At 34.5% G+C, this 16,073-nt stretch overlaps 1 protein-coding gene across 1 annotated transcript in view; it reads right to left on the minus strand.

Annotated features, from left to right (window-relative positions):
• DNAJC1 (DnaJ heat shock protein family (Hsp40) member C1) overlaps nt 1-16,073 on the minus strand; it is a 106,306-nt gene that overhangs the window by 46,522 nt on the left and 43,711 nt on the right. The window contains exons 5-7 of the mRNA XM_056484858.1: nt 15,499-15,596; nt 14,341-14,434; nt 5,217-5,307 (exon numbers count right to left, since the gene is read on the minus strand). Coding sequence (XP_056340833.1) covers nt 5,217-5,307; nt 14,341-14,434; nt 15,499-15,596 — 283 coding nt within the window. The remainder of the gene's footprint in view (nt 1-5,216; nt 5,308-14,340; nt 14,435-15,498; nt 15,597-16,073) is intronic.

Below are 16,073 nucleotides of genomic sequence, written 5' to 3' on the forward strand. Positions count from 1 at the left end.
GTCAAAAAGACAGTGATATCTTGAAAATCAAAGGGACAAACTGCCTGATACCTCATGCATTAGTAAACAAGAAATGTGACCACACAAAAAGGTAGACAGCAAACATCTTTCTGGCAAATCAGTATCTCTTTTTTCAATACAGTTCACTTACCTATGTAACTATGAAAGACAACCAAAGCATCTGTAGCATTAAAATTTGTTGAAAACATGACAAGAAAAAAATTCACTTACATGTACAGTAACACAGTCAGACAGAACACAAAGAACCCAGAAGCCCGGAAAAAAAATGTACTAAGGTTTTGACAGTCTATTGAAAAAATGGAGCAATTTATGTTCAATGCAAATACAGGGCAAACACACATATGCTTTAAAAAGTACACATTACTATCTCAAAGTCAAAGGGATTATATGAATGTATGAAGAATTAGAGACAGATATACACATCTGTACTGGGACGTACAAGCTAGTTTATTTTTGAGCAAACTGACTAAAGACATGCTCAGGGATTAATGTATCCTCAGCTCCAAGCGTGTCTCAAGCTACAGCTTTTGATGACTTTCATCCTTTTCTCCTGAAGACCTACCCTTCCCAAAACTTCCAATTCCCCCAAAATACAAAAGGGTTAGAAACTTTATTATTAAGGCTCCAATATATGAGTGCTAATTTGCCTTCCAACATATAATGAAGCATGCATGTCTCTCTCAAATGAGACTCACGTATTGTATATTTTGGAATATTTTCCATAAAGTCTAAAGCAAGTTTTGTGGGGAGAGGCACCCTACAAGCCTAATTGAAACAACTGGGAAAAATATACAAGCTTGAAAGTCCAAAATTCTTTCAGCAGTCCAGCCAAAACAATCAGTGAAATGGATGATACATAGTTTGCCATAATTAGGTTTTAGAGATAACAATTAAGTGAGCAGAACATTCACACTCATACCAACCAAAAAAAGTGCATTGCATAAATTAATTTTCTCTGAATCTGTCTGTCAGCAAATCATTACTGAGTAGCCATATCAACACTACATTTTGGCAGAGATTAATACTAAACACAATTACCAGAAATATTTATCAATTATTTGGAAGTAAAAGGAAAGTAACTTTCAGTATAGTGCTAGATTCCATAAATTTGGATCAAATGGTTTACAGTGAAATGGAAAGTACAAGGAGAAGTAGGAACACAGACTAGCTGGTAGTCTGGGGACTATCAAATCAAAAGTGTTTTTGAAAATTACAGTTAAGGGCCTTATGCCACATCTGCACTTAGAAGGGACTTTGGGCAAGGAACATTTGATATCAAGGCTTGCATTAATAGTGAACAAGCAATCTGAAATGAACTATCAGAGAAGTGGGAACTAATGTAATCTGTGATTCTGTAATAACCACAGAAGAAATATGATTTTATAATCAGAAGATGACAAAATTTAGAACATTATATACAAACCCAGGACCCAATACTTCTAGATACACTGCAAAATTAATCAAGTACAGAAGATCCACAGAAATTAAGGGCTCAAGAAAGGCTTTATATTAAGAAAACCTGCAGATAAATAGATTTTTTTTAGGCATAGGCATGCTAATAATGAAAAGCTTAAAGTTAAACCTGGAGAAATTCATACTGAAATTAGGATCTAACTATATAAAAGCAAAATTAATTATCTGAACAAACCACGAAGAACAGAAGGTATCTCAAGGTTTACTGATCTATATTGTATCCCGAGTAACAAGGAAGAGCAAATTTGAAGAGCAGCACTGGTGCAAGTCAAACAAGACAGCTCAAGAGAATCAGTATTTTTCCCTGATTTTCACCTGTAAGAGACCGAAATAAGCCCATTATACTAAAAGACCTAATGATGTCTCCTATCCCTAGGTTTCATGAAACAATGTAAAAAGCTACCCAAGCAGCATGCTGTATTCCTAACTGTCAGGGAAGGGCCACCAATCAAGCCTAGCTAAACCTGATCAAACGTATTGAAGGTTTCACTACAGCTCTGGATGTTTGGTGGCAGGCACTTGGGTAAGAGTGCTGTAAGACCCTAACGGAGAGACATAAATATCACATCATAAAAGCCCAACACAGAAAGGCAGCCCATCAAGTAGCCAATGGGCTTGTAATTTCGTACTTCACTTGAAGCCTGAATGATGGGGGTAAGGAAAAAGCAGAAAAACCCATATACTATTCAACATGGTTTATAAGTAGAAACAAAACAGTTTCTTGGCATAGATTGTTCCAGATGCCTTGTACATCATGGCAAGAATTCTGGATTCACAATGCAAATATATTTCATAACTGGGATGCCAGTGAAGAATTCACTTGCAATACTTAACAGACACCATTTTTTTGAAAAGGAGTATTTTAAAAATAAATTTAAGTTTTCATACTGAATATCAGGGAAAACAAACTAAGAAGGAAAGTAAGGGAACTGCCAAAGCTAAGTATAAAGAAAGAAAAATAGATGTGCTTCCCCCAAAATGGACATCATTGAAAGAAGTACTCCATGCAAAAACAGCTTGAGAATTTCTAGTGATAACTACTCAAACCTTGCAATTTAAATTTAAAAACTGATTGATCCGTCCTGACTGTATGCCTATGTCATCTTAGTTTAATAATGCCTATTCAGTGCAGCTAATACCTACTGTACTTTATATCCCACGACCATGAGGAACAGGGCTATCCATTGTGAAAGAACCATTCCCTGATGCAGGCATCACACATGTGACATCACAGGAGAGGGAGAAGTTGGAAGAAAATTTATTAATTAAAGCACTTCCATTTAAAAATAAAACTTTGTCTTCCTACATTTAAATGTGAAAAATGCATAAAAAAATGTAGCGTAAACCATTTGTACCATTTTCCCTTTTGCCCCTACACAGCTTTCTATAATTCCTATAAAACCATATTTCCTAGACACCTAAGATTGTATTATAAGTTACTCTCTTTATGTAAGGTAAAGTTGCTATATTTCATTAATGTAGCAATGACAATTCTGGATGGATTGAGAAGTGCTGCAAAAGTGCCAGAAAAATAAATCAAAACTGCATGATATTGACTTACCAAGAAATTATTTTTTCACACTCCTTCCCAAAAATAGAACTCTAATGACATCTCAATACTGTCCTCTCTTTCCTGCTTAGCAAACTATATTTTCCTCTCCAGTACCCTACTCTGGTTTTAATTCAAGCTGCCTACAGAATATTGCAGTTTCAGTGGAAAAGCAGACAGGCAAGGGGGTAAACTAGCAATTAGGGCATGAAAAAACAAGCAGTGTAAAACAGCTATTGCTAATCAGCATGAGATATGTTTACTCAATTAAATAGATGGAACCTTTATTATGACCTTGCATCCCAGGGATAGTGTCTAAAATTAAGAAGAATGGGTGCAAACAAAAATCACATTTGGTGATTTACAACCTTTCTATGCTAAATGTGATGTGACAATGCAGAGCAACACAATGAAATAAGCAAATTTAGCAGATGCTTTGCATGCAAGCTTCAGGAAAAAATTTTTTTTTTTTTTTTTTTTTTTTTTTACCTACAGTAACATGGATGAATCACTTGTTCCTCTCTTGGGAGTCTTTCTTATTAAAAAAAAAGGTAACTGACAGCTCATTCTGCTGCCCAGCTATACCACTGCTACGGCTGACCAAATAATTCCATGCCAAATCTCAAACTGCTAATTACAGGTGGTGATTCTCAATCCTCCTTGCTCCCTGCCTGCAAGCCTAGGAGGGGAGGGCAGGATGCCAGTCAGTGAGACTGGTGAGGACTGGCCCCTGCTCACACGAGTGACACTGGGTCACCTGGCAGACATGGGAGTCACCAGCAGCCTGACAGGGGACAGGGTGGTGCTTCTGTGAGAGCTCAGGGGTGACCTGGAAGGCCAAACTCACCAAACTTGTGCCTCTCAGGGGTGAGCACTGCTACTGGAGGTAACAACAAAAAAAAAGTGACTCTCACAACACACCTGGCAGCAGGGAAATACTTCAAAGTTCACACATGGCCTTTCAGTGACACACAGGAATGTATGTGCACACTATGATATTAATAACCTCATACTTTCATTTGCACTTTTCTTTTCAAAAACCAATCCTTTTAAAACAGTAGTTCACAGATTTTGATGAGGAATGTATGCTGGCTATTTCGAACAGTGGTAATACATTACTGACAATTTAACAAGTTTTTAATAACCTGAGTCAATATCCTTTTCAAGGGCCCATTTTGTGGTAGGTATCTCAAACAAAGGCAGGTCTTCCTAACAAGCATTAAATGCACTATTTTGCTAGATTTGGCCTGAGTCCATGATGCTCACTGAGATGCTGAATGTTACTCATTTTCCCAAAATAGATTCAGCTACAGATAAGTTGGGAATTATTACTGGAACTGGATCTCTTTGCTGATTTTACAAAACTAAGCTATTTTGTAAATATAAATAATGCAGCTGCATTTTAAGTATCTAAAGGCTTATGCTTACTCCAAGCTAGTAAATTATCACAATGCACTCAATGCACTTCTCAGAATAAAGGAACTTAAAAGCATGCACTTCAGTACAGTAAATAAAGCAAGCATGCACATACAAACACGGACAAAAAACTGTTAAAATTGTCTTCAGAAGAGGGTAGGTTTAATCATCGTCAAAAGCAAATAACAGAAAGAAGAAAAGGAAAAGTCACCTATAATTATTCTGAATACTTTATTAAAGGAAATGTTAATTGCCTTCTCTGGTCTTTTTATAAGAGTATAAAAACTTTAAAGCATTTATTTCAACAACAGCATGAATCAATCTCTGAAGTCTGCATCCATGCTTTTGGAAATTCAAATTATTGTCACTTTCTAGCACAAAAATCAATGCTATATGCACAAAAGATTTTTAAACACATTATTAAAAAAATTATTTACAAACAACGAGAATACAAAAATGCTCAAAAACCCAAGAGGTCACTTCTGAAAATGTATCTGAGATCTTCCCCTCCAGTAAAGCAACATTTCTAGCAAGGTACGTTCTTCTTGCTACAATATAAGTGACCACCTGAGTAGTATGTTTCTATAGGAACAAACCAGCAGCCTGCTGCAAAATTAGCCACGAAATTAAAAGCTTATTTAATTTAATAGCAGTAGAAGTATTTTAGAAGATTAGAAAAATATCTGTTCATATACATCCAATGTAGAAAGTATATTGTATTACATCTTTGTTTATTAAGACAGTGGTAAAAACTCACTCTGAAGTGTTTCAAGTTCAGCCTTAGCCAGGGCATCTTCTTTCGCCTTCATTTTTGTTTCTTTATATTCTACATATAATTGTCTGGCATCCTTTAAGAAAACGTTGCAATGGCATTAGCATCCTTATACAAACAAGTAATTGCAATGGCTCTGTGTTAAATTCTCACTTAACCTCACAAAAACAAACAAACAAACAACAAAAAAACAAACAAAACCAAAAGAAATATATATATTTGTTTCCTTGAATTACAGCAATTTTCAGTCTAAAACATAGAACCGGTGTAATAAAGGCTCAAATGTAATAGCATTGATATTATAGACTATGATGCTCATTGACAACCTGAAAAGCAAAATGGTTACAGAAACTACCTACAGGTTTGCAGCGACTATGCACCCACTTTGCTCAAATCAGCAATCTGGAAGTTCAAGGGAGAAAGAGATGTTTTAAATTAGAGTAGTGTGTGCAGGGACAAACAAAGGCAACTGCTAGGCTGCAATCACCTTAATGTGAACTCATTAAGGTAACACTAACTGCATGTGCCAACTTGTTCCTCCCTTTTTAACCCAGCTTCTACATTGCTATTAAAGTGTTGAAAAGATACTTATTTTTCCTTCAAGGATTAGATTGTAATCTGAAATCGATAAAGCAAATGTTACACTTAAAACAAGAAGTCCTGTCATACATACACCACAATAAGGTACACCCTTTCAAAATCTGATGAAAGAGTAATTATAGATTTCTGATGAAAGCTTTCCAATATGAACAACCAGATTGCTAAAGTAAGAAATATGGAGAGCTTTCTTACTCTCACCAGTTTAAGAGACTTCTTTAGTCATTCAAAAACAAGGAATCCATAATAGAAATGCTGAAACAGAGAAATTGTTATTTATCTTTATCAAGCATGCAGAACATCTATTGTATTACATAAAAATTAATTACAGTATTAGATAGATTCTCCCTGCAAAGATACAACAGCTGTTCTCCACGTTATACCTGCATCTACCCTTTCAAAGCTATTTGAAGGAGGTTGGAAAGCACATGATAAGAATTGTGACCAAGCTCTGAGCAGAACTTTGTAGTGGTTTGGAGACTTCTCATAGATACAGGTCAGCATGCATAAAGAACAACTCTGACAAATTCCCACAAAAGATCAGTAAAGTTCCACTTCCTTCCAAAACACTTCTTCTAACTCTTTTTTAAAAATTATTATTATTTTTAAACTGGGTACAGGAAATAGAAAGTTTGGGGGGTTTTTGCCAGTTTTATGTAGGAAATCTCTGCACACAAAACTAATTTTAAAGGGTTTACATAACTCTTTGCTTCTGAAACATAACAGAAGACAGCATCTCACATGCTAATAGTTTTAGGATTAGGAAAAAGGGGTTTCTCTAGAGCTGTGGCTGAAAAAAAAAAAAAGTGTAGTTACAAGAGGACTAGCATTACCAGCAGATACATACATAGAGGAGACATATTTGAATTACAAAATTAGGATCAGCACTGGTCCTCTTTGTGGTTAACTTGAAATAAGAATTCCATACTGGAAACTTTCCTTATACTCTCAAGGTTTGGCCTACTTGCAAAATTAAGAAATAAAACCAGCATAAATGCAATAGTTCATTTCTGCTGAGTTTGAGACATTTGGGTTGCGTGGCATACACAGGACTCGGATTTATGGATATCCAAAAAACTCTTTTGTTTAAGGCTATGATTTCAAAATGGCTACAATTAACTGGCATTTAAATTTAACCCATTTGACACTGAAAGCCAATATTTGATGCTAAATTCTGGTGTAAAATCCATTATTGCTTTTGGGATCTCCAGACAGCAGGCACTAGGGGGTAACTGTCAATCTCTCCAGCACGTCAATCACAGAACAATTGTAAATGTGGCTCAGATGAAAATGAGACACAATAGCTGAACAACAAAGAAAACTAGTCAGAAGCACATAAATGAAATTTGGTATTATTGTTGCATTATAGATATAGAATGGATTATCACTACAAATGGAGTAATATGCAGGTAACAAAGGCAGCATCAGTCTTTTATTTTATCAGTAAGATTATTATGGCTAGAACCATAATATAAAAAAAGAGGAAACTGCACATTTTGAAGCATACATAAATGTATATGCATAGAGAATAGCAAAGAAAAAACCAACAAAAAGCTTAACTCAAAATGGATTTTGAAATGTGAAAATCAAATCCTTCCCACAAAAAAATAAGAATGGCTCTACAGGTTGTAAAGAAAATTAATAGGCATACTTGAGTAAAGACTTTAACCACAGACACTAATTTTATGTGTATTAGACCTTATAGGTCAAAACGAAAAAACACTGGAAAACCATTTAACATGGGAATTTCTCTGAAGAAAACTTCTGCCTTAATGTAAATAAGCCTCTTTCAATTTATTCTTCATTAGCTTTCAATCAGCCTAAATAGGTATCTGTTTTCAAGAAAATTCAGTTTTGGTAGTGTAAGTACTTAAAAATAGATTTATGCTCAGATTTTTTACTTTTCCAAAGTGATACATTTAAGCAGTCATTTTGTATCAAAACAAGCATTTTAGGCCCTAAAGACACTGACAATATAGATACAGCCTCTTCCAATCTAATGCTCCTTCCCCATGATTCAGTAATGATTTTATAGCTCAAAACATCAACATTTTATACTTAATGTATACTTCATCTTCAAGAGGTAATAGACCTAAGAAAAGCAGTATTTTTGTACATCTGGGGTGGAAAGATACACAAATACAAAGCTTGGAACAATTCTAACTAAAACTCCACACCTTACCTAATCAGAAATATTATCTCATTTGCAGGAGTTTAAGAAGTTTTCAAACAACCATCAAAACAAATACATTATTTCTTTTCACCATTAAAGCAGTATAACATATAATTAGTTAACCATAAAGAATAAAGAAGACAACTGATATATGCTGGTTTATTATACTATAAATTCAAATAGGAATAGAATGAATTCAAATCAAGGACCAGAATGAAAAAAGAATGTATTGGAAATGCAAAATTCTGCTATTAGTATTTCTAAATTACAGTTAAACTGCCATATATAGGAAAATTCCGTGATTACCCTCATATTTAATCACAAATAAGAATGAAGAATACTGAAAAACTCTTGAAAATATAGTTTCTCTCTTTATATCATTATCATCTCATGTTATTAAATTGAGATTGCCCAGATAAAGCTGAGCCTGAGTTATGCAGAAATACAAGAACTTACAAGGGTTTCTTTCCTTTCTTTGTTTTAGGGTTTGAGGTCTTGGTTGGGGTTTTAGGTGTTTTTTGTTTGTTGCTTTTAAATCAAGAGATACAGCATTTATTCAAACTGTACTAATTCTAGAAGTATTCAGTCATTTTGGCTTCTCCTTGATTTTTGGGGAGGGTGAGGAGGCTTTGTTGGTTTGTTTGCTTTGTGGTTTTTGGGTATTTTCCCCTCCAGTAAATATTAAATCCTTCTGGCTTTCTGGTCTACCTCAAAAGAAATTGGAGATTAGGAGAAAGAAAGCAAACAATTTGAAACAACTTGCTGTATAAGAATCTTCATTTCAGATTTTGTGATAAAAACAGCTAACATTTTAGTATCTTTGGACTAATTTTTATTACATCCAAAAAATAAATACTTTTATGGAGCTGTTGAACCGATTTTTGTCTTTTTGAGCACAGAATTATTGTATACAATCTATATTAAAAAGAGAGAAAAAAAGTTAAATTAAATTTACTCCACCAGCCAACCTTCAATTTGGCATTTCTATGCAATAAAAATTCCAGCCATTACACCACAGCAAAAATACTCTTTGGACAGGATTCTGGACTAGTGATATCAATATTTTATGGTAAGAAATAATGTTTCAAAAAAGAGTTGAACATTATGATTTATACTTCTTTTTGGTATTTTTACTTCTTTGCCCAAACGTAATTTAGTAGGCAAATAAGAATTGCATTATCTCCTCCTTTATAATAAAAAAATCATGCTTTGCCTGTAGAATAATCCCAGGTGTGGGGGGGCTCTTCAGCTGTGTACAGCCCATGGGCAGTCGTGGCCTGGCTCCCAAGCCTCAGTGCACTGTGTGACCAGCAGTGGCTGTGCCACTGCAGGCTCTGCTGGGAATTCCATGTGCCCAGTGGTGACACAAAGGCAGCCAGAAGGGGAAACAGAGGTCAGTGCTGCAAGGCCTTTCTGGGACCCATTTCACACCCCATGAAGCCTCATACCACAGCAGACCAGTAGCAATAATTGAGAGCCAGTATTGACTCGTACACACGAGCTACTCACATTCATGTGGTAGGACATGTAGACTTATAGTAAGTGATATAAAGAAGCTGCCACAGCACAGCAGGCAACTAAAAGCAAATTTATTTACTGTCTTGCATTTATTTAAAACTTCTAGTATTTTTGAAGCACATTTTTCCTCTAGAGCCTCAAGCAATACCCTGTTAGACACAAATTATTTTTGCTCACTTGCATACACCCAGAATACTTGCTCTACAATCCATTCTCCTCTGACCTGCTTCTAAGCTTCTAATTGACCTCAGGGTCAAGAGCTTCATCCTTACTTTGCTTCTCCCAACAGCTGCGAAATAGCAAGAAACAGAGCAAATGGGCAATCACTCGTGCCACACATCCTGCAATTGCTTGCTCCCCACAAATTACACCAACATTGGTGCTGTACAGTAAATTGGAACGTGTCAAAACCCTCAAAACCCTGTAAAGCTGGGAAATAGAGATATTTAACCTTACAGACTTTAATAAATTTTTTTAGAATGTTTTTAAGGCATACGTTATTAAATGCAATAAATTTTGTTTTAATCTCACACGATTTTATATAAAGTCACATGTGAAGACAGAAACGACTCACAAACACATTTGCTGACCTAATCAAATATTGCTTGGAAGCTAACTTGCCAAAGGAGATGCCCTGCTGGCAAAGCCTCTTGAGTTTAATGACACATTGCCAATCCGTTTAAGGCCAAAGCTGAACCATCTCTAAACAGGTGTTGAATTGTGATCATGGATTAAAAGAAAACCTGAGGAAAAAATGCCAAGAAATTAAACACCTCTGGGTCACTAGTTTGAATCTACTCCAGACTACTAAATCAGCTACAGTAATTACCATCTGGTAGTCTACATAAAAATAAATTACTGGCTTTTTTGTTTTAATTCACTTTGTGCTATACAAAGGTCTTTATAAACACAAGTTTCAACTGGAATTGAAAGCTTTGTTGATAATCTCACTAAGTTATACCCAGTGCAACTATGTACTGAGCTCAAACTACCCTCTCATTACTGGTGAGAAATCAGTTCTCCCAACAGCTCACTGCAAGTGTGTATGCTCTACACCTACAGGATTACACAGATAGAAGAAGAAAACTTTATTTTCCTAACAAGAAACCTTTCTGTCAAAAACAAACAAAAATGCTTTCTGCTCCATTACCCTCCAGACAACAGCAGGCTCATAATTCAGTCAGTGTTAAAATAAGACGTTCACTGCTGAACTTCACCACATCAGTATGGAGGGAAAATTGACAGAAATACTAAGAAATATGCCTATCTTTTGTTTTCTGAAGAACAATTAAAAACATTTTTGAAAGAAATCGCTTTTCTTAAGTTATATGTCCGAACATCCACAAAAACCCACCCTCCAGTCAGCTGGTTTTGGAATAAACTGCAATTTACTTATGGCAGCTCTCCCTCAAAACATAATACACTTAACACAACTATCTGTTCTGTAAAACGTACACAATTTAAACAGAAATTCTTGCACACTCCATGTAGCTAGTTTATTTCATTCTAAGAAGAAATTTCAGTTTTAAGCATTTTAATCAAGTTTTTGGGGTTCTTTTTTCCCCTTTCTTTTTAAATACGTTGCTATTTTCCAGGTCATTCTCATGAAAGTGTTAACTAATATGGCCTTAGAAACAATTTCTTTTTCCTATCCTGCATTACAAGAATTAAACTTTGTAATAGGCAATGGTAATTTACACTCCACTTAATGTTTCTTTCACAGCACATATTTGATTTATGATACATTTTATGTATTTTTCAGCTTAACTTCTTCAAAAAAACTTAAAAATTATTTTTTTCACTCCTAAATGTAACAAAACTCAAAGTGTGGGTATAAAAACCTACGTTTATTCTCTCAAAATACAGTTGTCAACAGTTTAAAAAACCTGCTCATTTTCTTAGTTTCTCTCATCTTCCTCTCACACATTTTTCTTCCAGTTTCTTGACATAAAATGCAGGCTACAATAAAATGGCATAGGCCATCACAAGGGCATGCAAACAAAGCATTTTTCTTCAGTAAAGGCCCACCTTAATTATTTTAAGTGCCCCCTTCTGAAATCTGACATTTTGAAGGAGGAAGGGAAGTAGGAGAAAGACACTCAATTGGATAAATGAGAGCCAGGCATGAGCAGAAGCTCAGCAACCCGAATCCTCAGACACAGCTGTTGCAAGAAGAATATTCACATTAACTAATAGAGGGAGAGATGGATGCTAGGTAAAAACAATTAAATACAAGAAAGGCTAAAAAGTTTTATTTGTTGCTATTTTGCATGTTTGTTATGCTGCTACGTTTGATTTGTTTTGGGATTTTTATAATGAAGTCTCTTCCGAGGAAGGACATGTCTGCTACAGGCAGGTGCTTGTTTTGTTAGTTTGAGGAAACAGTTGAGCTGTTTTACTGGCAGGGCTTTGAAAATCTCAGTGGCAGAGCAATATTCAGTTAAAAGCATTGCTGACTTTTCCCCTTTCCTGCCCCAAACATGATTCATTCAAATATGGATGCATTTTCCTGAGTTCATCTACAATTGGATGAGTTGCAGCTGAATGACAGATTTTGAAAATTATTTGTTGGCTCTTAAATGACTGGAGAAATCATTTAGATTAAAACAACAAACAACTGAAATCTGTAGCATCTATCCTGATGTCAACCACTTGCAATATAACATGTAACACTAGTCAGTATCTGTATGATCCTTCATCTTCTGCCTTAGTGATTTTACTTATATTAAAAACATTAAGTACTCTGAAATCCCAAGCCTTTGTAATACTGAAGAAAAAAGCACTCAGATTTAAAACAGGACATCTGTACCAGAGTATAATCTTACAAGTACAGATAACTTTTTGCTCCAAGCTGGTCACTATGCCAAAATGTTAAATATACATAAAAATCAAAAATCAAAAAGAACCCATAGGTCTCTCTGTCAAGATAGTTACAACATACCAGGTGTCTTTTCAACTGTCATTTCAGAACACAGCTCCAACATGAGGTCACTGCTGCTCTTATGCTCTTCAGAAGAGGTGATACTTCAAGTATTGTTAATTAATAAATAATAAGCTACAATAATTTATTTCAGTCACCTGAAGTCCTGAATAGTTTTAACACTGAAGATTATTTATGGTTTGTTGCATTTTAACTCATGTAACTAGCGGGTCATGTTAAAAACAACAAAACAAACCCTGCAGTTAAGCAGCAGTGTCATTTATATATGGGCCAATTTACTCTAGAACCCCTGTTTCCTTGCTCTTTGCTTCAAAGCCTTTCTGCTCTGAATTCCTCTACAACATGCTTCCCCTGCTACCAAACCCCTGCTTGATGGTCTCCAATTTTTCAGGAGTTACTGCACAGCTTTTTTTCCAGTACTACTAATTTAATGGAAAAGGAATCCAAGCAAAGGCTAAGTTCTACAAAGCATGAAACATCACTTTTGTTGTATTTTTTTTTCCTGACAGGCAAAGAGGCTGCTTTTTGAACAGCAAACCTGAAACCTCTTATACTGACAAAACACTATCTTAATATCATAAAAATTTTAAGAAGCCTGTAAGAAGTCCTAATTTTAAATTATTCAGTAATCTTACTATATTGTGTGATTTTTTAAAAAAAATTGCAATTAAAGCAAAAGGGAAAGTAGTATAATTATGAATAAAGTTTCAAAAATGCAGCAACAGAGTTTGCTGAGATTAATTATTTTCTGACTCACCTTGATGAGGAATGAACATCAAAGCTTAATTTGGACAAAACAGATGATTAAGAATAATCAACTTGCTTTGCACACTTGAAAAAAGAAAGCTTTTTAATAAAACAGCCCCAAAGTTCTGATGAAAATTTTGAGAGAGAGATAGGTTAACTTTTGCCTCTGTTCGTAGGAAAAGTTAAAGGCTATAAAAATGGATGCCGGAAGACCAGGCATTATTGTATTTATAACTTTCACAAGAGTTTAAATAAGGTAAGTTTTATAACTATAGTCTTTTTCTAGCTTGAACCCAGACAAAACTCAAACACTGATGCCATTTCTACTACTTATACTTTTAAATTATTACTCAATATTTCTGTAAACCAAAGTAAAATCCACCCCAAACTACCTGACCCATATTACCAGTGACAAAGGCATTAAAACCAAAACAATGTATTTAAGGAAGATGAAAAGAAAGATCAGGTGATATTAACAAAAATTATTCTGGTAACTGATCTGACAATACTTCCATTGGTTGAACACCAGCTGGATTTTACAGGTTTTAGTATTAGATTAAAACACAATAACAGTGAGCAAGCCTGCCACATTGATGTTTATAAATCCCAACCATATCTTTGTTATTTTACCTCAGCAATTTCAGGTGTCAATTTGTATCATTATCCAGTGAATTAGAGAAAGCAACTCTAACATAAAATGTAATTTCACTGTTACCCCAAATTTAATGGCATATTAAAATTTGCTATGAAAGTACATTTGCTGATTTCAGATTAAAGTACTTTTGTTAACACCACTTAAAAAACATTGCTGTTCCTAATGAGATGGGTATATATCACCCCTTTCACATAATTTAATCTTGTAGTTTTGCCTAACAGAAACTGCCTTCCTAGCTCATTAAGATTAATATGCATTTAAAATACATTCATATTTCCATGAACTTATGATATCAAATTTTCCTCCAAAGAGTAATTTATTTATATATATATATATATATATATATATATACACACACATATATATATGCTATGTGCTTGAACAAAAAATTAATTAAGAACAAGTGCTACTCATCTGATTATGCATAACAACACCATAAAAAAAACTAAGTATCACAATTTAAAATTATTACTGTTACCTGGAATAACTGAGGTAAAGCTTTCACTGTGAGACAGAACCATATTCCCAGCTTGCATGGAAGTAAGTCATGCCACTGTGGTTTGTCCAGTACCCTGCAGTCAAATCAAATTGTAGGTTTTTCATTATTGCCACAATCTCAAAGCCAGAACTTTCCCATTATCCTTTAAGATGATTAGCACTTCTCAACTCCCATAAAAATGTCTATATATGTAATAATAAAGATACACTTTAAATATTTAATTCAAAATATGTAACAGTTAACTTCTAATAATTTCTGTATTTTGATCTCCTAAAAGGATTTTCTTCAAGAAGATAAATTCATAAACCAAATAATCACTTTAGTTTAAATAAAAAAACAAAGCAAAAAACCACTCAAGCCTCAACCAAGTGTTCACAAGTGCTGACAACCAGATATGAAGACTGTAGCATAAACAAAACAATACATAAAAATTAATGTCATTTGCAGTTCACTGGAGCATTACTCACTGATGTCATCAGGAAAGACGACAGGCAGAATGGGCTCTGATCTCCATCCCTCATTGATCCAGTTCATGCCCCTGCTGTGTGAACTATTTAAACCCTTTATTTCTTTCTATGAATCAATAGAAGAAGTAGTGGTATCTTTTGGAGTGTCCTGAAAGTCACTATTTCCCTATGTGTTCCTTGACAAACAATGTGTTAGAAGCCTTTACCAACACGCTTATTTTTAAGTTAATCAGATAAAAAGCATTTATTCAGACAAGCATTAAAACACCATAAAAACTCCTTGCTTGGAACAGTAATAAATTAAAGCTCAAATAAATTGAAATTTGTTAACTGTAATCAAAGGCAAAAATCCTTAAAGAGGGAAAAAGTTCTAAAATCATCTAGAATCAACTTGTAGAAATAATACCATTTTGTAGGACAGATGCCTTTTATTCAGTCTTAATCTTTCAATTATTATTGATCTGCTGAATAAACACTACATTGTTTATTTACAAATCCAAACCTGAAAACACATCTGCACTGGCACACTTTGTATCAGCAATGGCTGTTGCTACAAATAAAATTATTTTTCTCACAGAGTATTTCAAAAATGCAAAAAGAAAATGAGAGGACTAAATTGGTAGCTGACAGAATGTTTTCAAATGCAGAAAACAAGAGAGTTTGTTCCCACCTTTCATTTTTGTCTAGAGCAGCAAGTTTGGTTTCATCTGTACTCCTGCCGCCTGTTTTTTTCTTCTTCTCCCTCTTTTTTCTGCTAAGCAGTTCATCCTTGATATAGAAAGAACTATGGTTACAGGTTATCATTAGCATGTAAACCACAAATGTTACTGGGACTCTTATGTGAAGGGTAAACAGTAGAGTAGCATTTATGCAAATGTATCTGGGGTCCTACATGATTAAGTAAAATGATCTATCTTAACAATAACTGTTGCCATGGTATCCAGTCTTTAAACACACATGAAGTCCAGTTCTGTCACTCATGTGTATCTCCATAGCAATCAAAGTTTTCTAAGAGGAGAAAGCATTCAACTTGCCTCCTTTCTCATTCATCAACTTCAATAATGTAGTGGAAAATGAAAAAAAAATAAATAGATGCTAATGTATGAATATTTTCAAGTTATGCTCAGTTTTTTTCTTAGTCTACTAAGTGCAACAGACTTTTATATAACAAAAATTTAAATTAGCAAAAAATAATGTGATTCATACTGCTTACCAATTCCCATCCTGTTAAGAAAAACCCAAAAG

Source organism: Oenanthe melanoleuca, chromosome 2 (genome assembly GCF_029582105.1).
Source record: "Oenanthe melanoleuca isolate GR-GAL-2019-014 chromosome 2, OMel1.0, whole genome shotgun sequence".
In the NCBI taxonomy this organism is placed as follows: Eukaryota; Metazoa; Chordata; class Aves; order Passeriformes; family Muscicapidae; genus Oenanthe; species Oenanthe melanoleuca.